Source organism: Suncus etruscus, chromosome 6, assembly GCF_024139225.1.
Source record: "Suncus etruscus isolate mSunEtr1 chromosome 6, mSunEtr1.pri.cur, whole genome shotgun sequence".
Lineage (NCBI taxonomy): Eukaryota > Metazoa > Chordata > Mammalia > Eulipotyphla > Soricidae > Suncus > Suncus etruscus.
This window is the reverse complement of record NC_064853.1, coordinates 6,598,058-6,625,476: the sequence shown is the minus strand read 5'-3', so window position 1 is coordinate 6,625,476 and position 27,419 is coordinate 6,598,058. Positions and strand designations below refer to the sequence as shown.

The 27,419-nt window shown below is 53.9% G+C and overlaps 1 protein-coding gene across 1 annotated transcript in view; it reads right to left on the bottom strand.

Annotated features, from left to right (window-relative positions):
* Positions 1 to 13,832: 13,832 nt before the first annotated feature.
* The window catches only part of DISP3 (dispatched RND transporter family member 3), a 51,386-nt gene continuing 37,799 nt past the window's right edge, over positions 13,833 to 27,419 (bottom strand). Inside the window, exons 7-21 of the mRNA XM_049775279.1 lie at positions 27,079 to 27,218; positions 26,054 to 26,202; positions 25,812 to 25,973; positions 24,981 to 25,142; positions 24,220 to 24,330; positions 23,594 to 23,730; positions 21,994 to 22,178; positions 19,907 to 20,037; positions 19,659 to 19,831; positions 18,943 to 19,069; positions 18,061 to 18,206; positions 16,435 to 16,594; positions 15,890 to 16,003; positions 15,480 to 15,646; positions 13,833 to 14,814 (exon numbers count right to left, since the gene is read on the bottom strand). Of these exons, the coding sequence (XP_049631236.1) occupies positions 14,452 to 14,814; positions 15,480 to 15,646; positions 15,890 to 16,003; positions 16,435 to 16,594; positions 18,061 to 18,206; positions 18,943 to 19,069; positions 19,659 to 19,831; positions 19,907 to 20,037; positions 21,994 to 22,178; positions 23,594 to 23,730; positions 24,220 to 24,330; positions 24,981 to 25,142; positions 25,812 to 25,973; positions 26,054 to 26,202; positions 27,079 to 27,218 (2,427 nt within the window). The 3' untranslated portion in view covers positions 13,833 to 14,451. The remainder of the gene's footprint in view (positions 14,815 to 15,479; positions 15,647 to 15,889; positions 16,004 to 16,434; positions 16,595 to 18,060; positions 18,207 to 18,942; positions 19,070 to 19,658; positions 19,832 to 19,906; positions 20,038 to 21,993; positions 22,179 to 23,593; positions 23,731 to 24,219; positions 24,331 to 24,980; positions 25,143 to 25,811; positions 25,974 to 26,053; positions 26,203 to 27,078; positions 27,219 to 27,419) is intronic.

Below are 27,419 nucleotides of genomic sequence, written 5' to 3'. Positions count from 1 at the left end.
GCACACAGTCCCTGAACAGATGGTGCCTGCATCTTCCCTCCTGAGATGTAGATTTTTCCTGCTCTCACGCTGGGTTATGTACTGGGGCTCTCTTCATCTTTGGAGAAGCCTAGGCTCTTGTGTGTGTGTGTGTGTGTGTGTGTGTGTGTGTGTGTGTGTGTGTGTGTGTGTGTGTGTGTGTGTGGTTTTTGGGCTATACCTGTTGGCTCTCAGGGATTACTCCTGGCTCTATGCTCAGAAATCGCTCCTGGCAGGCTCTGGGGACCCTATTGGATGCCAGGGATCGAACCCAGGCCTATCCTGGGTTGGTCACATGCAAGGCAAATGTCCTACTGCTATGATATCACTCTGGTCCCAAAGCCTGAGCTCTTTTATGCTAATTACTCATTAAACTCTCTCTACCTCTCATTTTTTTTTGGGTTTTTGGGGCCACACCCATTTGATGCTCAGAGGTTACTCCTGGCTAAGCGTTCAGAAATTGCCCCTGGCTTGGGGGGCCGGGGGATCGAACCGAGGTCCTTCCTTGGCTAGGGCTTGCAAGGCAGACACCTTACCTCTAGTGCCACCTCTCCGGCACCTATAATTTTTTCTTTCTCTCTATTTTTTTTGGTCTTTGGGCCATAGTTGGCTTTCAGGGGCTACTCCTGGCATTGGGCTCAGCACTTACTCCTGGCAAGCTGGGGGACCATATGAGATGCAGGGGATTAAATTCAGGTCAGTTGCGTACAAGGAAACACCCTCTCTGCAGTGCTATTGTTCTGGCCTCTCTCTCTCTTTCTTATCCTCTTTATCTCCTTCCTCAGTCCCTCCAAAGATAATCTGTTTTTTACTTCAACAAACACTTTTACACTGATAAGAACCCAAATACCCGCCAGCAGAGATAGTGCCTTTTGGCTTTCCAGTCTTCTTGCTCATAATTACAATGCTAAAAAAAACCACACTGCTGGAGCTGGAGAGATTGTACAGGGGTTAAGGTGCTTGTCCCGCAATGTACCCAACACTGGTTCAACCTTCAACACTGCAGATAGTCCCTCCCCAAGCACTATCAGGAGCAAAGCACTGTGCAGTGAGCACAGGTCCCTCAGTTTCAATGGTTGTGGGCCAACCCCTCCTTAAATAATAAATGCATAGAGCACTTTCAATGACATTTCTCTGCAATTTCCATGCATGCAATTTATGTGGATGTTTCTCAATTGCACCTTCACTAGTCTCCCTCATGAACATGCATAGATTTTTTTTTGAAAAATTACTAGAATATGTATAAGCTGAAACACCACTTTATCTCTGCTGGAAATAAAACCAGACCCCTCCCCATTCTTCTCTCTTTTTTTGAGGGGAGAGGTCACAGCCAGCAGTGCTCAGAGGCTACTCTTGGCTCTGTGCTCAGGAATCACTTCTCGTGGTGCTTTGGAGATAATAGGAGATACTGGGGATGGCACCTGGGTTGGCCCCATGTAAGAAAAGTGCCCTTCCCACTGTGATATCATTCGACCTTCACTCGTCTCCTTGAAGCTGTTTCCTAGCCCTACTGTTAGGTATTCTTCCTAACATAAGTTGCTTCACTGTTATAAAGCTCTTTTCTTCTATTTAGCTGTTTCTGTGCCTTTTCCTGAAGATACCTTAAGCACCATCTCTTCAATGGGGTCTTCCCGAACCATCCTAGCTTCTGGGCATCTACTCTGGCCATTCTCGAGAGAGCCCTGCATGCTTTCTTCAAATAACTTACAATGAACTGAAAACATTCGAGTTATTGAGTTTATGTTTCTGTCTTTTTCTCTAACTAGACTGTAAACTCCACAAGAGCTGAGAATTCATTTGGCTTATCATGATAGATATATTTCCAGGGCTTAACACAAGGTCTGGCAATACTAGGCATTCAATAAATATCGGTTGAATGAATGAATTGATGGGCATGGTCTAGAATCTCCTCTCTATTTTACACTCTCAGAGGGATGCTATGCTTGCATCTAAGTCTCAGAGGGAAAATAAGATAGTTCCCATGGGCTCTGTTCTTACCCATGTATTCCACTGACAAGTCTAAGTGTGAGAAACTCTATTTACCTGGATATTCCCTGAAGTGTATATCCCTTGAGAAATCCTTGGGTCGGAGGTGGAAGCATTGGCTATTTTCCAAACTAGCCTTCTCATCACATACACACACAACACATTCTTAATGCTGTCAACATTTAATTTGTTCTACAAAGCTGGAAGCAGTAGTATTGTGTGTAAATAGCAAACCGTGGGTAGACTGCTTCTCAAAAACACATTTGCCAATCCAGTCTTTTTTTCATACCTATTTAATGCATGAGTTGCTGTCTCTGGTGCTGAAACAATAGACAACGAGTGCCCGCCCGGATGTCACGGGGAAGCATCTCTGTCCAAGATGCTGAAAACCCCAACTTATCCCTTATTCCCCCCCCCCCAAAGCTGCTGTCTGTCCAACCACCCCCAGTAACACTGCAATGGCGTTATTTGCTAGAAACCAAGAGGAGAGACTGTAATTCAATTCTCACTGGCTGCCTCTTGAGGTCTCTTCAGGAGATCCTGTTACAGCCTTCACATTTTGCTCTCCAGAGAGTGGTAGGGCTAGAAAATGATGACCCCCTTCAGTAGTTCTGAGCAGCATGTCGAGCCTCAGGTGAGAGGGACCATATCAATAATGCCCCCAGGAGACTGCAGGGATGACAAATATGGCAGGTCAGAACCTGCACTTAGCCTGACGCCTGCCAGCCCAGCTTTATCTCATGGCTGACCCTGGCGTGCCTACCTGATGGGTCTACCAGTGAAACAATGAGCAGGCCTGCTTCTATTTGCCTCAAGATAGAAATAAAAGCACAAAAGCTGAGAATCCCGTGGACCCTCAGAAGCAAATGACAGGTAACGATTTCCATGTTAGAATAATGGATGGATTCGCTGTTCATTTAAAAGCTCTTTAGGAAATTCTTTGAGGTACACAAATCTTAAGGACAAACCTTTAAAAATGTGTGCAACCACCATCCATACAAGAATACATAATGTTTCTAGCATTTTCTCTTTGTGCCACCTCCCAGATAAGTATGTGTGAGCTCTTAAAAAACATGTCACCATCACTTTGTTTTTCTTCTGATGAAGATTTATGTAAGTGGGATCTTTTTTAATGCATATTTTTTCTTTCTGAATTCCTTCATTCAACATCTTGTCTTGGGATTCCTCCATGTTTCTGAATATCAGCAGTTCATTATTTTGTATTTCTCTTTTGTGTGAAGAAACCACAGCATATTGATCTAGTCTCCTATTTATGGACATTTGGATGGTTTCCAGTTTGGGTTTTTTAATTTTTTTTGTTTGTTTGTTTTTGGGTCACACCAGCAGCGCTCGGGGGTCATTCCTGGCGCTATGCTCAGGAATCGCCCCTGTGGGATACCATATGGGAAATTGCCCCTGGCAGGCACTGGGGATCATATGGGATGCTGGGATTCAAACCACCATCCTTCTGGACATAAGGCAAACACCTTACCTCCATGCTATCTTGCTGGCCCCAGGTTTTTTAATTTGGGGGGGGTTGGGTCACACCTGGCAGCTCTCAGGGGTTACTCCTGGCTATACGCTCAGAAGGTACTCCTAGCATACTCAGGGGACCATATGGGATACCAGGATTCAAACCACAGACCTTCTGCATGAAAGGCAAATGCCTTACCTCTATGCTATCTCTCTGGCCCCAGGTTTCTTAATTTTTTAATTTTTATTTAAAGATTTTTTTTTTACTTTTATTATTTGGGGGGAAGTTGGGTCACACCATTGGTGCTCAGAGGTTACTCCTGGCCCTGCACTCAGAAATTACTCCTGGCAGACTCAGGGTACCATATAGGATGCCAAGGATAGAACCCAGGTGGGCTACGTGCAAGGAAAACGCCCTACCCACTATGCTATCATCCTGGCCCCTGTTTTTTTAAAGCGTGTTCATCACTAAACATGCCTTTTTTTTTTTTTTGTGATTTTTGGGTCACACCCGGCTGTGCTCAGGGGTTTTTCCTGGCTCTGTGCTCAGAAACTGCTCCTGGCAGGCACGGGGGACCATATGGGACGCCGGGATTCGAACCGATGACCTTCTGCATGAAAGGTAAACACCTTACCTCCATGCCATCTCTCCGGCCCCTAAACATGCCTTTTTTTTGTTTGTTTTTGGGTCACACCCTACAGCGCTCAGGGGTTACTCCTGGCTCGACGCTCAGAAATCGCCCACTGTCCTTCTGCATGGAAGGCAAACGCTTTACCTCTATACTATCTCGCTGGCCCCTAAACATACCTTTTTGATAGATAAAGCATTGACTTGTGTTGGGTAGATACCAAGCAGTGACATTTGTTAGTTAAAGTTTATACATATGTGTGTTCAAAGTTGTGATATCAATGTATAGTTTTTAAATTTTGGGGGGGACCACATCCCTCAATGCTCAGACATTACTCCTGGTTTTGTGTTCAGAAATTACTCCTGGGAGGCTCAGGAGACCACATGGGATGCTGCCAATCAAACCCAGATTGGCAGAGTGCAAGGCAAATGCCCTACTGCTGTGCTATCACTCCAGCTCCAATATACACTTATTTTTGGGAAAGACCAATTCTTCTTCTGTGACCCCCCTTATATTGCTTGAACATGATGTTCCAGAAAAGTTTATACTATTAAATAATGTGACACTTAAATTTTTTTCTAGAATTTTTTTCTTGTTCAGTATTGATTATTAAATGACTATTTTATTAATAGTGATGGGAAATGACCATTTCCCATCAACCTGTGTCTAGAAATGGGAACTATTTTTTTTTGTTTTTTTTTTTTTTTTGTTTTTGGGCCACACCCGTTTGACGCTCAGGGGTTACTCCTGGCTATGTGCTCAGAAATCGCCCCTGGCTTGGGGGGACCATATGGGACACCGGGGGATCGAACCGCGGTCCGTTCCTTGGTAGCGCTTACAAGGCAGACACCTTATCTCTAGCGCCACCTTCCCGGCCCCGAAATGGGAACTATTATTTCAGACCTTTCTTCTTGACAGTTATCACCATGACTGATTCCTATAATGGTCTGAAGAGGTGAGGTAGGGTTAAGGATGAATGGTCTCTCCCTTTCCCTCCAAAGCCCAGGTAACAACATGCCTGAGAGAAGAATTCAGGCCAGCTGACAGGAGCACAGAATGGAATTCCGGGTCCCATGGAGGAATCCTATTTTTGCCAAGAAGCAATAATCGCTTATAAGGAACTTTATATTTCAAGAATGAGAGAGAGAGAGAAAGAGAGAGAGAGATTGCAAGGGGGCTGGAAGCAAGGTCCTTTTTCTTTCCTTTCCCTGGGAGCATTCTATCAACTGCTAATAGACGTTATTTAGATAATTTTAGGCTTTCAAATTAGGACTGTGTTCTGGACAGTACAACAGTCTCAAGGGCACACAAGGAGTACTCGACAGATAGTCTTCGACATTGATCCACTCATTAGGAGACCCCAGATCCACAGTCCACCTCACGCCCCCCCCCATAGGCTCTTCTCTCTGGTTCTGGGTCATAAGATTTCCCATTACACTCTTATTCTTCTGCAAAAATCAATCTTTCTCCCTTTCCCCCACTTTCAAAGAAGCATAGTAATTCTTTGCGATTTTATTCCTTTCCCCCTACCCTCTAGTCCCCTTTCTTCCTCTCTTCTCCCGTTTCCATGTGCCTGGCAAACTCCTTTGAGAAAAGACCTCAGGATTCTGAGCAGCCCAAGTAGCAGGTAAAAAAATGAAATAAGCCCCTGTATTTTCTGGCGATGGAAACAAGTTGCTCTGCGATCTTTTTAGAGCTAGCAAGGAGGGCCAGCAATGATCAATGCTGCAGGAAGGAAGAACAGAGAAGCCAACCTCCTGGAAACTCTTATATCTAACAGAGATAGACCTGGTGTGTGTCTTGGGTGGGGGCAAGCAAGGGGCTCATGGTTTAGGCTGAGGCTTAAAAGGCTCAACTTGGCATGAAAAGGGGGAACCACAGGGCATGTTTCTGGTGACGCTAGATGTGAATTCCATTTGCCTGGAAAGTTGGGGGTTGAGTTGGCCTGGTGTGACAAGGGAGGGGGCAATGATCCACCAGTCTCTTGGGGGGGGGACACAGAGATCCCTGCATCACCTTGAAGCATTGCAGCAGGGCTGGGATTCCGGCTCTGCTCCTCTCTGGCAGGTTTTCTCAGCTCCCACCAGCCATCAAGGCTGCCCATAGGTCAGACCGGAAGTGCTCTCCAATCTGCCTCATGGCAGGATTCCTTGGGCACCCCGCCCCTCTGGCCCGCAGCCGGCCACTGTCAGCACTTTCTGTCCCCGCGTAAATCGATAGGGCCCTTGACTCTGACCTCAGGTTCAATTACAGCCTCAATTATGGAATAAAGAGCCCGTTACTGCACACCTACTTCTTATTACAGACACAGCAGTTGGGGGGCTGGCTGCACCCAGACCTGGGGGGGGGGGGTCGAAGCATTAGCCCGCTAATTGGAAATCAATTTAAAGTGCATTTGCTTAATGCTATGAGCATCGTGAATTAGCTATAAATTGCTCCTTTAGAGGAGCGTCACGCCAAATTTTCATTTTATAAATTGCCTTTTTTGGGGGGCGGAGGTGAGGGGAGGACAAATGTAGGCTGACATGTCCTAACTCTCTTCTTTTTTCCTGGCTTCCTCTCTTTTTCTACCCCCCCCCCCCAATTTTATATATCTTCCTAATTCCTTCTCCTAGTTTGAGACTGTGATCTGTGATGATTCCCAAGTCTCTGGTGCTGGAGACAATTAGGCAGGAAAAGGCTGTTGCTAGAGTTAGAGATTCTGTAATAGATGTGTCAGGAATCCTGCTGGTACTGGGGGGAGACTGGAGACAAGTAGGGGCCCATGAGGGGGGAACTCGGCCAGCTCAGGAATCAGGCATGGCCTCTGAGTTTTGGGTCCTGGCCTATGTCTGGGTTTGCAAACTAGAGCTAGGGCACACGGGCAGTGGCTGGTCAGAAGAAGGAGGCAACTGGGTCTTCCCTTTCTCCATAGCAGCTGCCCTGGGAGCCAAGCTTGGCTCAGGAAAAGGCTTTTGTTCCCCCTGTGGATCTTGGATAATTGTGGGTACAAATGCATTGAGTGAGGGCAAGTGGATAGGCTAGCTCCTCTCCTCGAAGCCAGCAGGGGTTCATTCATTCAACCTTGGCTGCACTTTGGCTAAGAAAAGACTGTGCTAACTATTTGGCTCTGATGTGAGGGAGTTCCCTGCCCCCGGAGACCTGAGCCATGTGTGGGTGTCTGGAGTCCCATGACTGTGTCCCCTCACACTGAGTGCTTTCGGCGTCACTCTGTGGTTCTCATCAGGATGCTGATGGCTACACTCACTGGTGCCCTTCGACATAAGGGCTGAATGTGGCTGATTCTAAAATAGCTGTAACTAGGGCTGGAGTGACAGCACAGCAGGGAGGACACTTTGTCTTCCATGCAGCCGACATGCAATTTAGTGTGTGTGTTTGATCCAGACATCTCTTATGGTCATTTGAGCACTGCCAGGAGTGATCCCTGAGTGTAAGCCCTAAGTACTGCCAGGTGTGACTCCCAACCCCAAAATTATTATAATAATAATAATGATAATTAAAATAAGAGTGTTTAAAAACATAACCATAACTGAGGTCAGTGGTAGTACAGTGGGGGAGAGTATTACTTGCTTTCCAGGTGTTCAACTCAGATTCAATCCTGCCACCCCTTTCCTTCCTCCACTGCTCTCTTTGGCTCTACTCCAGCCTCCTCCCAGAAACCAAAGTGAGCTTCATTTCTTTTTAAAAAAAAGTTATTTTTTAATTTTTTTTTTGTTTTGGGCCACACTTGGTGGTGCTAAGGGGTTATTCCTGGTCTCAACACTGAAATCACTCCTGATGGGATGCTGGAGATCGAACCCGGGTTGGCCATGTGCAAGGCAAATGCCTTCCTCTCTGTGCTATTGCTTTGGTCCCAAAAGTTATATTTGTTTTTGGTTGTTTTTGGGTCACACCCGGCAGCGCTCAGGGGTTACTCCGGGCTCTACACTCAGAAATCGCCCCCAGCAGGCTCGGGGGACCATATGGGATGCCGGGATTCGAACCACTGTCCTTCTGCATGCAAGGCAAACGCTTTACCTCTATGCTATCTCTCTGGCCCTCCAAAAGTTATCTTGTATTAAAACATTTTTTTTTTATTTTTGGGTCACACCCGGAAGTGCTCATGGGTTTCTCCTGGCTCTGTGCTCAGAAGTCACCCCTGACAGGCTCGGGGGACCATATGGGATGCTGGGATTTAAACCAGGGTTTGTCCTGTGTTGGCTACTTGCAAGGCAAATGCCCTACTGCTGTACCGCTGCTTTTTGTCTTCTTGCAGCAGGCAAAGATCTGTGTCTTCGTTCTTCTCTACGACCTTCACAATTCCCTCTGTTCTCCTGATTAACTCTCCTTTTGATTAACCATGACAGACCCAGCCACAGAGACACAGTCACATAGACTGTGGCCAGCAGGACACAAAAGACAGAAGCAACACAAAGAAAATAGCTATTGATCAACAGCTGATAGTCTAGGCTTCTGATCAACTGTTAGCAGCCCGTCTCATCCTTATGGTTCATGCACTGGGTACCCCGTACAGCCAGAAACTACAGAGTCCGCATTTAAAACTCCTTATTATGGGCTATAGAGATATCATAATGGGTAGGGCATTGGCCTTGCATCTGGCTGACCTAGGTTCGATTCCCGGCATCCCATAGGGTCCTCCAAGCACTGCCAGAAATGTTCAGGATCAGGAGCACAGAGCAAGTAGTAACCTCTGAGCACTTCTGGGTATGGCCCCCAAATGAAATGAAATAAAATAAAACCAAACCCTTCCTTACTATAACTCTACTCTGAGTGTTACACTTACTGCTACCCTTTGACATATGGGCTGAATGTGGCCCCTAATAAGTCTGGCTTTCTTTTTTTTTTTTTTTTTTTTTGGTTTTTGGGCCACACCCTGTGAGGCTCAGGGGTTACTCCTGGCTATGCGCTCAGAAGTTGCTCCTGGCTTCCTGGGGGACCATATGGGACGCCGGGGGATCGAACCGCGGTCCGTCCTAGGCTAGCGCAGGCAAGGCAGGCACCTTACCTCCAGCGCCACCGCCCGGCCCCATAAGTCTGGCTTTCTTGGGCAGTCATGGGGGGTAGGCACCAATCAGTCTCAGGGCTCAATGTCATCCAGGAGGCAGATGGGTGATAATTCTGGACGCTCAGTGGCCAGCAGAGCACTGAGAAAGAGAAGGAACCTTCTTGGAGCAGTTGGCCTCTGAGGCAAACCTTCAGACAGGCCAGAGTTTGACAGGTAGGAATGCGAGGAAGAGGAGGGGGACAAGTGGATTAAATAGAGAAAGATGAATGATGTTTAAGGGGGTGGGGGCTGAAGAAGAGAAAGTTACTGGTGTGTTTAAGAAAGCAATAGCTGGGCCCGGAGAGATAGCACAGCGGTATTTACCTTGCAAGCAGCCGATCTAGGACCTAAGGTGGTTAGTTCGAATCCCGGTGTCCCATATGGTCCCCCTTACCTGCCAGGAGCTATTTCTGAGCAGACAGCCAGGAGTAACCCTTGAGCACCGCCAGGTATGGCCCCCCCCCCAAAAAAAAAGCAATAGCTTCAGGCATAGCTGGATCCAGGGTCATAAGTGACATCCTCTGATGTCTCTCCTCCTTTGTCTCTGTCTGTCTATTTGTTGGTTGAATTCCCAGACAGGCTTCAAGTTCTTCTCCCACACCCAAGGGCTGCTCTTTGTTACCAACAATTCTTAATTCTTTTCTCCTTCCTTCCTTCCTTCCTTCCTTCCTTCCTTCCTTCCTTCCTTCCTTCCTTCCTTCCTTCCTTCCTTCCTTCCTTCCTTCCTTCCTTCCTTCCTTCCTTCCTTCCTTCCTTCCTTCTTCCCTCTCACCTTCCCTCCCTCCCTCCCTCCTTCCTTCCTTCCTTCATTTTCTTTCTTCCTTCCTTTCTTGGGGCCACATCCACTCTAAGCTCAAGAGTCACTCCTGGTGTTACTCAGGGGACCATATGGGGTGCTGGGGCTTGAACCTGTGCCAGCAGCCCTCCCCATTGGACTCTCACTTTGACCCCTCTGACCCAACCATTTCTGCCAGTTCCCAGCAAGACATTCATTGGGCTGGTGTAGGTGTAGGACCTTAACCAATAGTCACAACTTGCGCAAAGGATGCATTATGCTGATTGGCCAAGCCGGCTCGGTGGGAGGATGGAGTGGTGAGAGGTTTGGGGGGGTTTCTGGGCTTAGTTTGCTGCATCATGTTGGGGTTGGAAAAGTCAAAGGTGCAGTGACTGTAAGAGGGAAGGAGATTTGCAGGAAAGACAGACGCAGGTCTGAGAATAGACTAGTGGTACAGGAGCCCTGAGAACCTCCTCTTGAAAGTGTGGGAGCGTGAGCGCCTCCTGTTGGCCTGGAGGAGCACTTCACCCAAGTTTTGCTCCTTAGTTCCAGGGGCAAATCCAGGCAGTGGGACTTCTAAGCTAAGGTCATAGACCCTCTCTGTCCTTCCTTACCCCATCTACCATGCTTCCCGACTCTATCTACCAGGCTCCCATTTAAGTCTGTTTGGGATGATGGGCCAGGTGGAAAAGAAGCCTCGGACTTCCCCAAGCAGCAGCTTTCATGCAGTGATGGCGGCTGCTTTGAGACTGTGTTCAGTGCCACTTCTGTGCGGTGTCCGGGGGGCTTTGTGCTTGGGCCCTCCAGGTAGGGTGTCAGGCCCCTGGGTCAGCCACAGGTTTTCCCCTGGCCTAGATCGCATCCTCTACCCCATTCTCTGCTCTGAGAAGGTGCATCTTGTCCCCTGAAGCCAACAGCAACTTGCAACATGGAAGCCTTCTGGTCACCCAGTGGAGAGCTGGGCTTTGCTCACAGCCCTCAAACATGTCAGCATTTTTGTCCTTCCTGCCACACAGTCTTTGCCCTTGATCCTGCCATGAAGGTCTTTATCTACTGATGAGTGAGGGAGGGCTGGAACTGGAGAGGTGGGGGATGGCACTAGCCTTCCAGGCTCCTGATCCAAGTTTTATCCCTGGCACTCCACAGGGTCCAGGAGGAAGTCCTGAGCACAGCTGGGTGTGACTCAAAATCCTCCAAAGAAGAGAAATAAATGGAAGCATACAGTAGATGTTAAATAGAGGCTCGTCGGACCCACCAATGGGCCCAGAGCTCCGAGGCCCTCCTGTGCCCATTGAGAGCAGATTCAGGGAGAGGATGGAGATGCCAGTGGACACACCAGGTACTGGCAGATCAGGAGGGCTGTGCTGCCCACTGAGAAGTTTTTTTTTGGGGGGGACCAGTGCAGAGCCCTAGGGCAGCATTCTGACTGGGTCCCCCACCTGCTGTGTGATGCCAGTGTGACACCTGGTGAGATGGGGCTTCAGAGAACAGAGATGAGGGGTCCCCCTAAGGCACCATGGAGTCAGGGCTCAGGGCATCTCAAGACAAGAAGGGCCTGGGGAGGGTTTGCAGGTGCAGGGGTCCCTCTCCCTCGCACCCCTCCTGACCAGTTGCCTGTCTGCAACCCCTGGCAGATCCCACCTTTTGGCAAACCCCAGCTGCCTGCTGTTTGCACAAGTGATGGGCAGCTCATCAGAGTTGTCCTTGGTCCTTGAGGAAAGTCAATGCTCTCGGTGGGAGGGGGTGTGCATTAGAGCCTTGTACCCAAGTCTACAATCATGAAGGGGGCTCCCTAAAGCAGCCTGAGGCATATGGATACAGTCCTGGTGCTCCCCAGTGGCCCCCATGTCCTCCTTGTGCCCCAGGGGGAGACCATTGCCAGAAGGAACAAACGGGTCAATGCCAGGGTCCCAATGGAGCAAGACCAGCAGTTTGAAGGGAGTGGATCAAGGACATGGGGTTAAGAAGGTTGAGGGGGGGCCGGGCGGTGGCGCTGGAGGTAAGGTGTCTGCCTTGCCTGCGCTAGCCTAGGACGGACCTCGGTTCGATCCCCCGGCGTCCCATATGGTCCCCCAAGAAGCCAGGAGCAACTTCTGAGTGCATAGCCAGGAGTAACCCCTGAGCGTCACAGGGTGTGGCCCAAAAACCAAAAAAAAAAAAAAAAAAAGAAGAAGGTTGAGGGGCTCAGAGGCAGGAAACTCAGTGGGTTAGGACCAGGTTGGGAGAGGGTGAGGGGGGCTGGGTGCCTCTGTCACATCTCTTAGCTCCTCTGACTGCTCTGAATAGATCAGCCCAAGGGGTTGGAAGAAGGGCTGCAGAAGAGCAAGGGAAAGGTCTTGTTTCTGCCCAAACTGGTGGTGTGGGTCATTATGCAAATGAGATGCACATGAGATGCAAATGACCTATCTCCACATTTCAACTTGCTTACTGGCCTGGTCTCTGGGCAACCTCTGTAGGCAGCAGCCCTTTTCTTGAGTATCTCTGGCATCCTGTAACCCCTGCTTCTTCTCACAAGCTTGTTGATTGGGTGGCTGCAGGTGCCTTTTCCACACAGGGAGACCCCTGGGGTGTACAGCTCAGTCCTGAGGAACCCTTAGCAGCTATGCTCCTCTCTGAGGGTCTCTGACCAGACCCTCCACTGGTGGAGAAGCCTCGTTAGCATTGTTGGGATTCTCAGTGGGTGCGGACGCACCCCAAAAATGGCTGGCTCAGTCGTGGCTGCAGTCTGGGTGAGGCCCTCTCTGGAGCCTCTTCTGTGGCCATGTGGGATGTGGATAAGGCTTCAAAGGCTCTTGGCTCTGGGCTAGAGCATGGCAGATAGGGACAGAGAGGGCGTGCTTGCCTTGCACCCAGACAACTGGTTTTGATCCTCGGCATTCCATATGGTTCCTGAACCTACCAGGAGTGACTCCTGAGTTCAGGAACAGGAGTAACTCCCGAGGTGTGCCCCCTCCAGAGAAAGTAAGCCGACACAATGAACCCTATGATGGGGTGAGCTGGAGTCCCTAAACAGACAGGTGTAACCTGATACCCACACCTGAGGTGCATGGGGATGGGGGTCCCTATTGTGGATCCTGGCCCCACATAGCTGGTATCTTCGAGAGGGGAGACAGATGCTGGGTGTGTCACAGAGCAGCCGGGCACAGAGCTAGGGTGACAGCGGAGTGACATGTCCCCAGAATGGGGCTTGCTGGGCCCAGACTCTCCCAGAGAATTCTCAGAGGCTGCTTTACTTATTGCCTGGTTTGGGGCCCTGGAATCCAGAATGATGAGGATCCATTTCTGTAAGTGTTACAAACCCCTTGGTGGGAAACTTGCTGGGTGGGTGTGAACCCTGGAGTTCTGAGGTTCCGTCTTACCACAAGGGGTTCCGAAGGCCTGATGTCCCCTCAATAGATCCTGTGCTCCCAATGGGTACCTCACACTGCATGGCCCTCCTGACTCCCCACCCCCAATAACACTCACGGGTGACCAGAAACTTGGCCTGGAGATAGCCTGGAAGATTCTTTCTAGACCTCAGGTCCTCTTTGGATCCTGCCTGCCTGGGTCCAGGTGCTCCAAAGCATCTCAACTGGGAGGTGGAGGTACCTTTCAAATAAAGGGCCCCACAGAGCCATCCTGGGACCCCCAATCACATCTTGGGCTCACAAGCCACCCTGTGATTTGCATAATAGAAATCTGGCACTTCCACTTTGCATGGTTCTCCTTCCTGGCCTCCCTATCCCTCCAGGCGGGGCTGTTTCATTTTGAAGACTGAAGAGCCACAGATGCTGAAAATGCTCGTGTTGTTGGCAGCGGCGGCTGAAGCTGCATTCTGCTTTAATGGGGACCCCTGCTGCAAGCAGGCGACCAGCACCCCCTCCCCCAGTTGCTCCCTCCCTGAAAGGCTATCCTAGGAGCAGGGTGCTGAGGGCGGGACCGGGCAGGACATGCAGAAGCTCAGGCCGGACCCCTCATTTTGTCTTGGCTTGGTCTCAAAGGTCTGGGCAGGACACGGCATGGTGATGGTGGGCAGTTGAAGCAGAGAGAAGTTGCAAGGAGTATAAGGCCCCTGCCCTGGACCCCTCTGTGCTCTTCTGGTCAAGAACCCCTCAAGACAGACTCCCGAACCAGCTGTCCGGTGGCCACTTTGCCTCTTGGGGCCTAAAGAATGAGAGACCGGTAGGCACTAGGTCCGAATGGTGGTGTAAGCACTGAAGCAATGGAAGAGAGACCCCCTGAAAGGTAACGGGGGTCCCCTAGGACTGCACACGCGTGGGAGGAGAGTGGGTCTCTTCCAGTCTTAGTGGGGGACCCAGTGCAGCTGAAGTCAGCAGAGGGGAGGTCCCCCGGTTTCTGTACCCAACTCTGGCTCCTACTGTGTGGACAGCAGGATGGGTGTTGGTTCCTGAGGGGAGTGGGAAGCAGAGCTGGCAGGTGCAGAGCGGGGAATGGCAGCCTTGTGGGGGTTCAAGAGAGAACTTTGTGCTCCCCCTACACCCCCTCACTTCATGGCCCAAAGTGCGGAGAATCGAGTTGGGCCAGGGCTATAGGGTGGCGCCGGTGGCCAGAGGGATCTTGTAGCCGCTGCGGAGAAGCAGGAGGCAGGCGCCCAGCCCCACAGCCCCCGCCAGCAGCACGGCCGCCAGGGCTTTGAGGAAAGAAGTCCGGGTCCGAGTGAAGGAGCCGGGTGCCATGATGCCCAGCAGGGCCGTGCTGACCGTCAGCGTGTAGAGGATGGAGATGGCCGTGTTGAGTGCCACGATCTTGCCGAACTTGGCGAATGGGGCGATGATGCAGAAGAACAGGGGGACCGTGGCGATGACTGTGGTCAGGGCACTGGAGACGATGGCTACGCCTACGTGCCGCACGGCCTCCAGGGTCCTCCACTGGCGTTGCGAGTGCGCGTCCTGCGTGGGTGGGGAGGTGCAGAGAGGGGTTGGGGGGTGAGGAAGCCTGGTGGGTGAAGGCACATGGGAAGGCCTTCTGGGGAGTGTTGGGGCAGGGCCCTCGCTCCCACAATAGCGGGCACATACAGGGAGCATGGGGGGATTGCTACAGAGACCAGACGCTCTGCCCTGAACGGATGGGAAGATGTTGGGGCAACTGGGACAGATAGGACAGATGGGAATGGATTGGGACCGACGGGAACCGATCTCTGCTTCTGACCACCGCTGCTTCTAAGGTATGGCTGATTTCATGGGCCCAAAGCTGTGTGTTTTTGCAGCTATGTGATGCCCAACCCAGGATGGACTGAGGTTCGATTCCTGGAATCTCATATGGTCTCCCCCCACCACCCTGAACCTACCAGGAGTGATTTCTGAGCACAGAGCCAGGAGGCACCCCTGAACACCACTGGGTGTGACCCCAAAACAAAACAAAAACACAAAACATAAAAAACTTCCCGCTGGGTGTGCTGCAAGTGACATCAGATTCTAAGCTGGGACACGCTCCTGGGTTCTCCCCTGCCCATCCTTCTCAGGGGTGCTCCAGGTAAGGGTTAGGAGTTCCCCAAACCTGCCCTATTAGAACTGGGGTCCTGGGGCAGGTGTTGGGCTGCCTGGGAGTGCCTCACCTCAGCCTGGTGTGGCGGGAGATTCTCTCCGGCCAACAGGTAGCCCTCCACCAGATGGACACAGTAGTCCACGGAGGAGCCGACGAGGATGGACAGAGAAATGGCTTCCACGGCGCCCATCTCCCAGCCGCTCCAGTACATGATGGTCACTACCAGGCAGACGATCCCTGCAGGGGGGGGGCGGTGTGGATGGGGAGGATTCAGGGAATCCCAGGGGTGCGGTGAAGCCTGTCCAGCTCAGTGGCAGGAAAAATGAGAAGGTCCCCTCAAGGGTAAAGGGGACAGGTGAGCTGGGCCTCACTGGGGAGCAGTGTTGCAGGGACATCAGAGCAGAGGGTCTGTACCCCCAGAGTGGCAGGGCACAGTGGGGGGGGCATGCAGGGAAAGGCCCCTGTCTGGGCCTCACTTACCCAAGATGCTCAGCAGCACAGGCAGCAGGAGCAGCACATGGGTGGTGAACACAGCCACGGCGGCCACGCAGATGAGCAGGGACAAGGCCAAGCCGTACAGAGCACTCTGCACCCCTGGGGAAGTTGGAGAGGACCAGGGTAGCATACAGGCCAGCCCTAGGCCTTTCTCAAGGCTGCCACATGTCCGTAGGCAGGATGGTAGGTAACCCTGGCCCCGGGGCCCATCGCGTACAGAGAGAACAGAGATGCCCTAGCACAGGAGAGCTGGCTGGAACAGAGCAGGATGGGACCCCAACTTTGGGGTCTGGAGCTCCCCCAGATAATTTAGGGCTCTTGGCGGGGACAGAGAATATAAGGAGGGTCTCAAACTGGACAGGACAGGCCACACACACATGCAAAAACACACACTCACACAAAACCAGTCATACACTCACAATCAGATGTTCCATTCACACATTCACACTTGTACATGGAGACTCATACATTCACACACACACACACACACACACATTCACTGCCCCTGGACCCCCATGTGGACTGCTCACCTATGATCTCCATGAAGATCTGTTTCCAGTGCTCACAGGTCTGGAAGCCTCGGCGCAGGGCCGAGCCCTCGGGGAAGGCCCGGAGCTGGTGCTGCAGGAAGCGCTCCCAGCGCAGGTAGTCAGCGTAGGTCTGGAAGGAGGACTTGCCCTTGTACGTGGTCTGTGGGGACATGGGTGGGTGAGATGGGGGCACTCGCCCTTCCTGGGGAATGCAGGCTTGCAGTCAGGGGAGGCCAAGTGCAGAGGTGGGCTGGGGTCACTGGGATGTGATAGGTGGGATCCTCCTCTCCACATTGCAGTAGGGCGATTTGGGGGGCCAGAGAGATAGCACAGCGGTAGGGCATTTGCCGTGCATGCCGCCAACTTGGGATGGACTTGGTTTGATCCCCGGCATCCCATATGGTCCCCCAAGCCTCTCAGGAGCAATTTCTGAGCACAGAGCCAGGAGTAACCCCTGACCATTGCCGGGTGTGCCCCCAACTTCCCCCCAAAAGGCAATTTGGGCACATGCAAAAGTATGGGGGAGCTGAAGGCTGAGGCTTGGTGGGACTTGAGCTGACAGAGAGAGGCTGTGACTTTATTTCCCCAGAGAGGCTCTGACTCTACTTCCCCAGCCACAGACGCAGAAAGTGGAAGGGAAGGTGGGGCCACAGTTTCAGTATCTAGACCTGCTGGTCAGAGGTTATGGGATAGGTGGGATGTGGGTGGGCTGTGTTCTCCCCCCCCACTCCGGGAAAGCAACCTCCCTCAGCTGATCGATCAGTCTGTCCATGTCACATGTTTGAGAAACTGCTTGGACCTCTGATCAAGGTTGGCACCAGCCTGCTGGACATGCTGAGAATTGGTGCTGTCCCTGCTTCCTGACTGTTTGGGGGTAGTTTTGTGGGTATGTGCAGTGAGTGTCCAGTGATGGGAGAAAACCATGGACTGGAGGCTTCCTACCCACACCTAGCCAGGGCTGGTCTATGACTTCTATCCAGTCCAAGGATCTAGACCCACCTCCCTAACAAGAGGAACTTGAGATCTGAGGGGAAGAGCCATCTGCTCCAGGGCCCATCCATGGGGCTGGACCAAATGAATATGGAGGGGAGGAGCCATCTGCTCAAGGCCCCGCCCACAGGGGCTGGACTGAATCAATATGAAGGGGAGGAGCCACCTGCTCTAGGGTCAAGCCCTCAGGGGGTGGGTCAAATCATATGGAGGGGAGGAGTCATCGGCTATGCCCCACCCATAGGATCTGGACCAATCCAACAAGGAGGGGAGGAGCCGTATACTCCAGGGCCCGCCCACAAGAGGGCTGGACCAAGTGTCAGCCAGGTCAGGCTTGCCAAATGTCAGAGCCAACTAGATGCCCAGGTCAGGGATGAGTGCGCATCATGCCTCCTGGCACTGAGCCCAAATGTGCAGGTGCAGAGACACAACTTGTGGGGTGCTGTCCCCTGAGCTTTCCTGAGGAGGCACAGCCCAGGGTCAGTAGCCCCAAAAAGCAAAGGGAGGTTCCCTAGTACCCCTTAGCCAAGCAAGAGCCTGGCCGGAGGGGAGAGAGAGGTGAGAGCCTGCAGCAGGAGGACCGAGTTCCAGGCTGCGTGCTGGCAATTTTCAGGGCTTCAGGGGCTAGCCGCTCACCGACTCGAAGGCCATAGAGATCCACTGCACACGGCCCTCCTTGACGCCCACCGCCCCGTGGGACAGCTGCCCTGGGAGCAGGTTGGGCTCAGGGAGTTCCTTGCACTCGGGGTGCAACATCTGCAGGAAGGAGGAGATGCTGTAGCCTGTGGGTAGAAGGGGCAGAGCTGGACGAGTGCCAGGAGGCATGGCCGCTCCCACAAACCCCTGCCCACGCTTGTCCAGCCATCAGTGATGTGACCAGGTCACCGGGCAGCAGATGCTTAAGTGGAAAGGGGGCACTTTGAGTTTTTTGGGAAAGGCTCAGCATGACGGGGCCTGGCTGATCTGGGGTTGCCCTATTGATATTTAAGGAAATTAGTCAATGTACCTTTAAGGGATGATGATACCCCCCTGTCATGGCAGTTGGACTGGGACATGCCCCCCTACAATTGACAACTGCCCTGAAGGATAAAAAGGAGAGTCTGGTATGGAGTAGAACCTGGAGGCTTGTGTATGTGTGTGTGTGTGTGTGGGGGTTTCACATAAAGCAGGTCCATAAAACACCAGTGAGATCTCTCTCTCTCTCTCTCTCTCTCTCTCTCTCTCTCACACACACACACACACACACACACACACACACATTGCATTTTGTCATCCCTGGGTGGGCACCTCACCCCACCCAGCAGCCAGGTCCCCTGGCCCTTGGAGCCTTTGCAGCTGGAGCCAGGCTTTTATAGTGCCCCGAGACCCACTTTTGATAAGCCACTCTCAGGTACCCCTGCCCTTACGCACACCCTTCTGGGGTGCTGGCTCTTCCAGTCCCTTTGCAGACACACTCAGTCTCCAGGTCCCAGAAATGTTCCCCCAATTCCTGCCCCAGGCACAAGGACCCCCACGCACCTGAGGGCAGGCACTGGGCCCCGCCCGGCTTCACCAGCTCCGCGTTGCCCGCGATGGCCTTGCACAGGCGACACAGGTGGCCGAGCTCCTTGAAGAGGTCAAAGGTGGCATCGTAGACGACGCTGCCCTTTCCCAAGGAGACATGAAGTGGTACGGGTACTGAGTCAGACACAGTGCTCAGGGCTCCCCAGGAGCTCCCAACAGCCTCTGCCTTGTCTCCCCTCTCCCCAGAACGACCAGGCACAACAGACCCAAAATCTTCCCTTCTGCCTGAACTCTGCAGGGCTTGCCATCTCCTGCTCATCTCACAACCCCGTCTCCCACTGGCCTCCAGTATCAGCACCCGAGTCCCACACTGGACTTGGGGGTACAGGGAGAAGAAGGCAGAGGCACCTCAGTGGGGACCACAGGCTGGGCAGGCCACACCTAGCAGTACTCAAGGCTTACTCCTGGCTCAGTGTTCAGGAATCAGTCCTGGCAGGCTTGGAGTTCCCTACTGGAAGCTGAGGATTGAATCTGGGTTGGCCATGTATCAGGCAAATGCCCTCCCTGTTGCACCATTGCTCTGGCCCTGTGGGATCACACATTCTTGCTCCCCTCAAGGCCCTGAGTGGGGATGGGGGGCAGCCAGCTCAGGCCCCAGGTATACAGATTTCCCACCTTGGGGAATCCCAGGGCCATGGGCTGAGAAGCGGGGTGCATTTGGCCCCGCGTACCTGGTCCCCGAGGACGTGGTTGTCCGCCTGCCGTGTGCGGTTGATGCCAATGATGCCGAAGACCACGAAGACCATGGCGCCCGTGTCCACCAGCGGCCGCACGGCCGGCTTCCCGCAGCCCATGTTCACGCAGGGGTTGAAGCCGAAGGTGGGCGAGAGGTGAGTCCTGGGCACTGCCGAGGGAGTCAGAGCTGGGCGTTGCGAGGGTCCCCCCACTCCACCCAGCCTCCGTGGCCTCCCCACCCTACCTTTCTCGCTGGGCACATAGAAGAAGCCTTTCGTGGGCCCATCTGGGCCGGAGCTGAGCAGGCAGCCGGGGGGCGCCACGCACACGCGCCCATGGAAAGGCGGCTTGTGAGACTGTGCGAAATACAGCTTCCTGCGGGCAAGGAGGGAGGCCTGAGTCGGGGGGGGGGGGGCGGGCTGTGTGGATGAGGCAGAGTGCCCCCTCTCTACCCACAGCACTATGCTGGGTCTGTCTTCCTGCAGGCTGAGAACAGCAGATCTCAAACTGTCCTCCAGCGCGCAAGACCTCACAGAGCCAAAGCCCACACCCACCTGCCAGGTCCATCTTGGGATTCCTGCTCAAAGTCTCTTTGTCACCTCTCCACAAGGCCCCTCCCTGAACAGTAACAGAGCCTCAAGAGTTTATGTGAAGATAGGATTTCCACAGGCAGTTTGACCAGCAGGAAACATGGAGCCCAAGGTTCTTTCTAGAATGTTCTAGAGCAGTCTATGCTTAGCCAGGCAACCCCATGGCCCAATCTCTAGGTCTATTTTCTTTTTTGTTTTTGTTTTTGTTTTTGTGTCACACCCGGTGGTGCTCAGGGGTTACTCCTGGCTGTCTGCTCAGAAATAGCTCCTGGCAGGCACGGGGGACCATATGGGACACCGGGATTCGAACCAACCACCTTAGGTTCTGGATCGGCTGCTTGCAAGGCAAACACCGCTGTGCTATCTCTCCAGGCCCTAGGTCTATTTTCAAGCTGCCCGCCTACTCTGAGCAGAGTATGGGTTCACTTGGGTATTTGGCAGTCCTGCTGGGGACCTGGGTCCTCTCGAGTCAGGTGTGCCTCCCTTCTTAGACTCCAGGGTGACCCCTCATTAGCTGCCAGACTACTAGGTGCTGATTACGTGAATGAAAGAACCTCGAGGGATACCCGGGTGGACTCAGCTTCCAATCAATAAACTTGGGGCTTTTCTGGCAAATGATCTCCAGCTTAATAGAGCATGAGTCACTGTGGCAGCTCTTGGAGGTACGTGGGGACAATAATACCTTCTGGCCAGGCACGGGGCACAGCCTGCAACATGGGGGTCTCTGCTCACCCTCTGTGGGGTGACTGCTTATGTGGGTGTGGGCAGCTCCTGCAGGGGGTAAAGGTACAGGGGCCCTCATTCACTTGGGGGGGGGCAGCTGTGCTAGCACCTTTGTGTGGCAACCCCCGCACCCAGGAACTGCAGATACCAAGGAAGGCACCTGGCCTTAAGGAACAGCAGGTGGTGAGGCAGAGAAAAGGGCAGGCTGGGATGGCCAGGAGTGTGGGTGGAGGTGCAGTGAGAGGCAGTCACTCCTCTGGAGGGAATCTGGTATTTTTTTGGGGGGGTACACCCAGTGGCGCTCAGGAGTTACTCATGGCTCTGCACCCAGAAATTTCTCCTGGGAGATTCTGGAAACCATATAGATGCTGGGAATCGAACCCGGGTCTGTCCCAACTTAGCTGCATGCAAGGCAAACACCCTACCACTTTGCTATCACTCCAGCACCCCTGATGGGAATCTGGAACCTGAGTGTCATGCCAGCCCCCACAGGGCTAGGAGAACATTCTGGACCTGAGCTCCAGGAACTGAGAGGCAGCTTGGAGGAAGTGTGCAGCCTGGAGCTTCCTTGTGGAATGCTGGCAGACAGAGAAGTGCATGTCGGCTCTGCTAGGACCCCTGCTGGGCTGGGCAGACACATATGAACAGGCGTGTGGGAACGACAAGGGCTGTGTGCAGGAGGACAGGTCATTCTGTACATAACGTGCTCAGGTTGGACTAATCTGTAAGGATGTGTGTGTGTGTTTTCACTGCTTTGGGATTTTCTGCCATAATGTGTCTGTGTCTTCATGTATGTGTGTGTCTCTATGTGTTGTATACATAACTCTGTGTGCATGTCTCTATCTCCGTGCATTTCTCTGTGCATGTCTCCATATGTGTACATATCTCTGTCCATGTGTGTATGTTTGTGTGCATGTGTCTGTCCATGTCCATCTGTGTGCATGTCTCTGTCCGTGTCCCATGACTCCATCTCTGTGCCCAGTCAGCAAGCGGGGCCTGACCCTTGTTGCTGCATTACCGACTGTGCTGCTGCTCCTTGGTGGCCGCGTAGAAGCTGAAGTCGAACTTCCAGCCCCGCCTGGCGTCGCAGGCCAAGGTGGTCAGCATCCACTTGTGGGCGGGGCTGGCCGCCGGGAAGGGCCCTCCTGCAGACATACAAGCGGTCAGCTTCCTGCTGAAGTCGCCAACAGGCGTTCTATACACCTGAGCAGGGAGCGAGAGACAAGGACATGATGGCACGCCGGGCCCTGCCCTCCACCCTGCCTGGCCCCACAGAGGTGCAGGGGACCTGGGTTTGAGTGTGCAAGCCGGCAGATCCCCTCTCCCCAACTGAGCCTCAGCCTGCCTTGACCTGTGCCCCTTGTGACAAATGAGTATGGCTGTAGGAGGCTGTGGCCCTGCTTCAGAATCCAGCGAATCATCTAGAAGCAGAGACATAACAGGGGAATGCGGGCAGTAGGGCTGGATGGGCTCCCCGTGAAGGTGACACTCATGCTGGGACACGTGGCTATTAGAGGGTGCTAGGCTGAGACGTGTGGGGTGTCAACTGTGATAGTGCCATTGAGGCTCAGAGGTAGACAAGATGCAGAGGCCTCTACCTCTTTAAAAAATTATTTTTAGTGGGGCTGGAACAATAACACAGTGCATAGGGCATTTGCCTTGCAAGCGGCCAGACCGGGTTTGATCCCCGACATCCCATTGGGTCCGTGAGCCCACCAACAGTAATTTCTGAGTGCAGAGCCAAGAGGAACCCCTGTGTACTACTGAGTGTGGTTCAAAAACAAAAACAAAAAAATTGGCCGGTGTGGTGGTGCTAGAGGTAACCTTGCCAGCGGTTAGATCCCCCAGCATCCCATATGGTCCACCAAGCCAGGAGTGACTTCTGAGCTCATAGCCAGGAGTAACCCCTGAGCATTACTGGATGTGGACCAAGAACCAAAAACAAACAAACAAAACAAAACAAAACAAAAACAAAAGAAAATTGGGGGCTACATGTGGCACTGCTTAGGGGTTCTTCCTGGCTCTGCACTTTGGAATTTCTCCAGGCAGGCTCAGGGGACCCTATGGGATGCTCAGATCAAACCTGGTTGGCCATGTGCATGGCAAATGCCCTCCCCACTGTACTCTCACTCTGGCCCTGCAGTCTCTGCTTCTGGAGCAAATGAGTCAGTCCATGTCACTGTCACCCACAGGGTGTGATGTGAACAGAATGCATGACTCCTGACCGGGCTGGCCTGGAAGCCAGTACAGGCTGAGGATAAGGGCAGGAGCAAGCCTCAAGTCCCTAAGCACTGCTGTTGGTTGTGACAGGGATGGTGAGTCCATGGGGTTCACTGCAAAGAGCTGCCGAGTCCAGAAACTGCCAAGGACATCAGCTTGGAGCTTCCTGAGGGTACCCGGGACTGCTCTTCTTTCTCCCCACCTCCAGCCTCTAGGGTTGACCTGACCCAGATTGCACAGATGAAGAAACCGAGGCTCAGAGAGGGGGAAGCTCTGCCCAGGCACAGGAAAAAAAACTGGCCAGGACTCAAACCCAGGCCCGCTGACTCTGTGGGTCCCTGCTCTGTCCAACTGGCCCAGAGAGGCTTCTGTGGCACACTTCAGGGCTACAGGCTCACCTGGAAGGAGGGCACGTCCCCATCCCCGGGGACCACCAGCTGCCAGGGCGCAGGCCGGCTGGCGTTGAGGGACAGTCTGTAGATGGCTGGGTGGCCTGGGGTCTTCACCCGGGATACAAACACGGTGCCAGGGGCATCTGGGATCAAAGGAGACAGCCAAAGTGGACAGTCATCTGGGAGTCCAGGGAAACGGGGTTGGGGACAATCACCTACTGGCACCCTGAGCCTGGTCCACACTGATCCAGACCCTCTCTCTAGGTCCTAGAGTCTAGGGGGACAGTGGTGGGAAGGGGATGCCCATGGGGCCCGTAGTGCTGGGGGGATGCCCCTGACCTGCTGCAGGGAGACCCCAGCCTTGGGTCCCACCAGGATATGTGAGCAGGTTCAGGGGTTACCACAGGCCAGTGGGAGTAGAGGACCCCAAATTTCTGGGGGACAGGGACCCTGAGCCCACCCTTCACAGTGAGCCAGGAACATGGGCCCGGTTCAGGCAATGAGATCTCAAAAGGAGCCAAAGGGGCTCACCACTCTGTACTCCAACTCCACTATGGAACCAGGGGTTGTCTGCCAGGCCCCGACTCATACTCCCTGTAAGGGGGACCCAGGGACCCTGAGACCCTGCTTACCCTGCGGTGTGGGCTCAGACCGGCTGGCCCAGGCCCCCGATCCTCGCTTCCTCTTCTCCAGGGAGGTGCGGACGTTGCTCTGCAGGCTGTGAGGCTTCTCCTGGAACAGACCTGTCCCCCCAGGACATCAAGACCCTGTGGGATCAGGGGCCCTGCTGGCTTTGGGGGTGGGGATCCGGGGATCCAGGGCCCAGGGCATGCAGTGTGGGAGTTCAGAACTACAGGGAACTGAGTCGCTCCTGCTGAGCTTAGGGTGTGGCAGCAGGAAAGGAGCCGCAGCCCCTGCCTGCCTCACCCTGAGAAAGACTCCATCATGTACCATGGGAGGACCCAGCACCCCCAGGTGGGGCCAGGAAATGAAGCAGGTGATGGGGCACTCTCCCCATTAGGCTCCCCACCCTCCCCACATACCTCCTCCCCTTACCCCTGCTAGGCTCCTCTCTTCATAATAGACCCTCCCCTGCTAAGCTCCTCCTCCTCTTCCCTGCTAGGCTCCTCCCCTCTCCCTAAGCTCCTCCTCCTCTTCCCTGCTAGGCTCCTCCCCTCTCCCTAAGCTCCTCCTCCTCTTCCCCCTTTCCCTTCCAGCCTGGTTCTTCCCCCTCTCCTCCCTCCATTCTTCTAGTCACTGTGGAGACTCCTCCACCTCCAGGCAGCCTTCCTAGAAGCAGGCACCCATCCCCTCCAGATCTCTCAGAGTGGCCTGTCCCAGCCACATCCTGAAAGGCCCAGAGTGCCCACCGCTCCACCCACAGTGCTCTCACCAGAGCAGGTGATGCAGGACACGCCCTCGGCGCTCAGGTTGTACTTGAGGTCCAGCAGCACCTGGATGTTGGTGTCCGGCCGGAAGAGCAGCGGTGCCCGGCTGGCGGGGCGGAGGCGGCTGGCGAACACCAGGGACAGGACGAGGATGGTGACGAAGAGCCCTGCGGGGGACGGCAGGAGGCCACGCGCAGGGCGGGCTCAGTCCTCCTCTGGCCCTGAGCTGCACCCTGCTGAGGGCCCGGGAGGCGCTGGGGTCCCCGATGTGGATGGGGGACAGGCCTGTCGGGGGTGGGCACTGCGGGGAAGGGACAACTCCTGGATACCCCCAGGATGAGGATTTCTGGGTAACCCTCAGCGGCTGTGTGGGCGCAAGGACTCTCAGGACTCTTTGCTGGTTGGTGTTTTCCGGGGAGGGCTCAGGGATCATTCTGGGGGGACTTGGGAGACCCTCGGCAGCTGTGTGCAAGGCAAGTGCCATACTGCCTGCACCATCTTCCTGGCACCAGGAATTCTGGGTTTATTGTGCTTGTGCTATGGGCCATGACAGTTGCATCATGGCTGCCTCCCACATACCCTGCCTGGAACATAAGCCTGGTACAAGGCTCATTTGGAAGCCCCCTTGGCCAGCGTTGAACTCTGGGGCACGAGCAGGCAGTGCCGGACCTCAGCAGCAACGACGGTGAGTGGGGCTGGTGGCACCATTGCTCAGGTGAAGTGAGGGGCATCAGGCTAGCTCCCTGAGGAGTTCCCAGTGCCCCTGAGTTCTCTGGTGGGGGTCTCTGCCCGGGCACAAGCCCCGGGGTGCTGGGGGCAGGGGTGCGGCCACTCACCCACAATCACCCAGCGACTCTTGACGGCCGACCACAGGACCCAGTGGTGGAGCAGCCCCTGCAGCTGCGTGATAAGCTGGCCCCCGCTGGCCCTGTCATGGGTGGGCTGTGGGGTCTCGGGGGCCACCGCCACCATTGCAACGTCTCCCAGCTCCAGGGATACTGGGGGCAGAGCAGCAGCCTTGTCAGCGACCATCCAGGGCCTGGGAGCACCCTGCACCCCGCGGGGGCGTCAGGCTCACCTGACTCATCGTCCACATCCAGCAGCGCAATGTCATCGTCCAGGTAGGGCAGAGGCCCGGGGCCTGGGCAGCCCCCCAGCCCTGTTGGAGTCGCGAACACATCCCCGGGCCAGGGCAGGGAGCGCTTGCGGCCACATTTCTGCTGGCAGCTACGGAAGGGCACAGTGAGCAAGAGTCTCAGGCCAGGGTACCAGGGGCCGACACTTTCCCCAGAGCCTTAGATAGCCTCAGGACCTCATGTGCTGTATCTCAGAAAGGCAGCACTGGACCCGGGGAGGGTGGGGAGATGCAACCCCGACACCCAAGTAAAAAAAAAAAAAAAAAAAAGGCCTGAAAATCTGTGGCCCAGTAGGCAAGCATGGAGCCAGGCTGAGTTGCAGAAGGAAGAGAGGCAGGACAGCCAGAGTCAGGCTAGGGGACCAATTCCTTGACGAGAGGTCCTGTGAATATTCCAGTCCCACTTTCCAGTCCAGGCAGGACCCAAGGCCAGTCCCATGACATCAGCCCCCTCTCAACACACCCTTCCTAGACCCCCCCACCTCCACACCACCACTCATTTAAAAGGGAGCCCCGAGGCGAAGGGACATGGGGGAGGAGATGCAGGGCTGATCAGCTTACTTGGAGCTGAATAGTGGCTCTGACACTTACTGAATGGTGACCCAGGTATCCCCATCCTATGCCATACCCTATGAAATTAGTAGATTCCCTGGTACCCCAAAGGCATCCTCAAATAGGGGTCATCAGACTGGAGTCTCATCTTGTCCTCTCTGCCCCAAGTGGGACTGTCAAGGGGCTGGGTATACATAAGGCACTCAATCTGGGCTCCTGGGACCATGTATATAGAAGGTGCTCAAGAAGGACTTCCGGGAGCCAGTTATGCTCCCACAATAAAGGTTCCTGAGTCTAGGTTTAGAGAAATTGTTCAATAATAGCTTTGAGCAGAAGGGTGCCATGCCATGCAGCTCCCAACACCCAAGTCAGGTACTCAGTGAGAGGACGCCCCTCCACCTGCTTGTCCAGCCCACCTTGTCTGGCAGGCGCTCTCCAGAGGCGCCAGGTACAGGCTCCAGATGCCCAGGGCAGCGGGCATGGTGAAGAGCACGGCCAGCCAGCAGCAGGACACAATGAGGGACATGAAGAGACCAAAGTCGTGCACGGCTGGGATCTGGGGAGGGGCATAGACACAGCTGGGTGGGTTGACCTGTAACCCCAAGGCTGAGGATTCTGGGGCAAAGCCTCTGGCACCCTGTCGAGTCCCAAGTGGACAGGGTGTGAGCCAGGAAGGGAGGCAGTGCCCGGCCAGGGGCAAGGGTGACCCAGCTCTGGGACACAGTCAGAAGGTTCCTGTCTCAGCCAATGCCTGTGC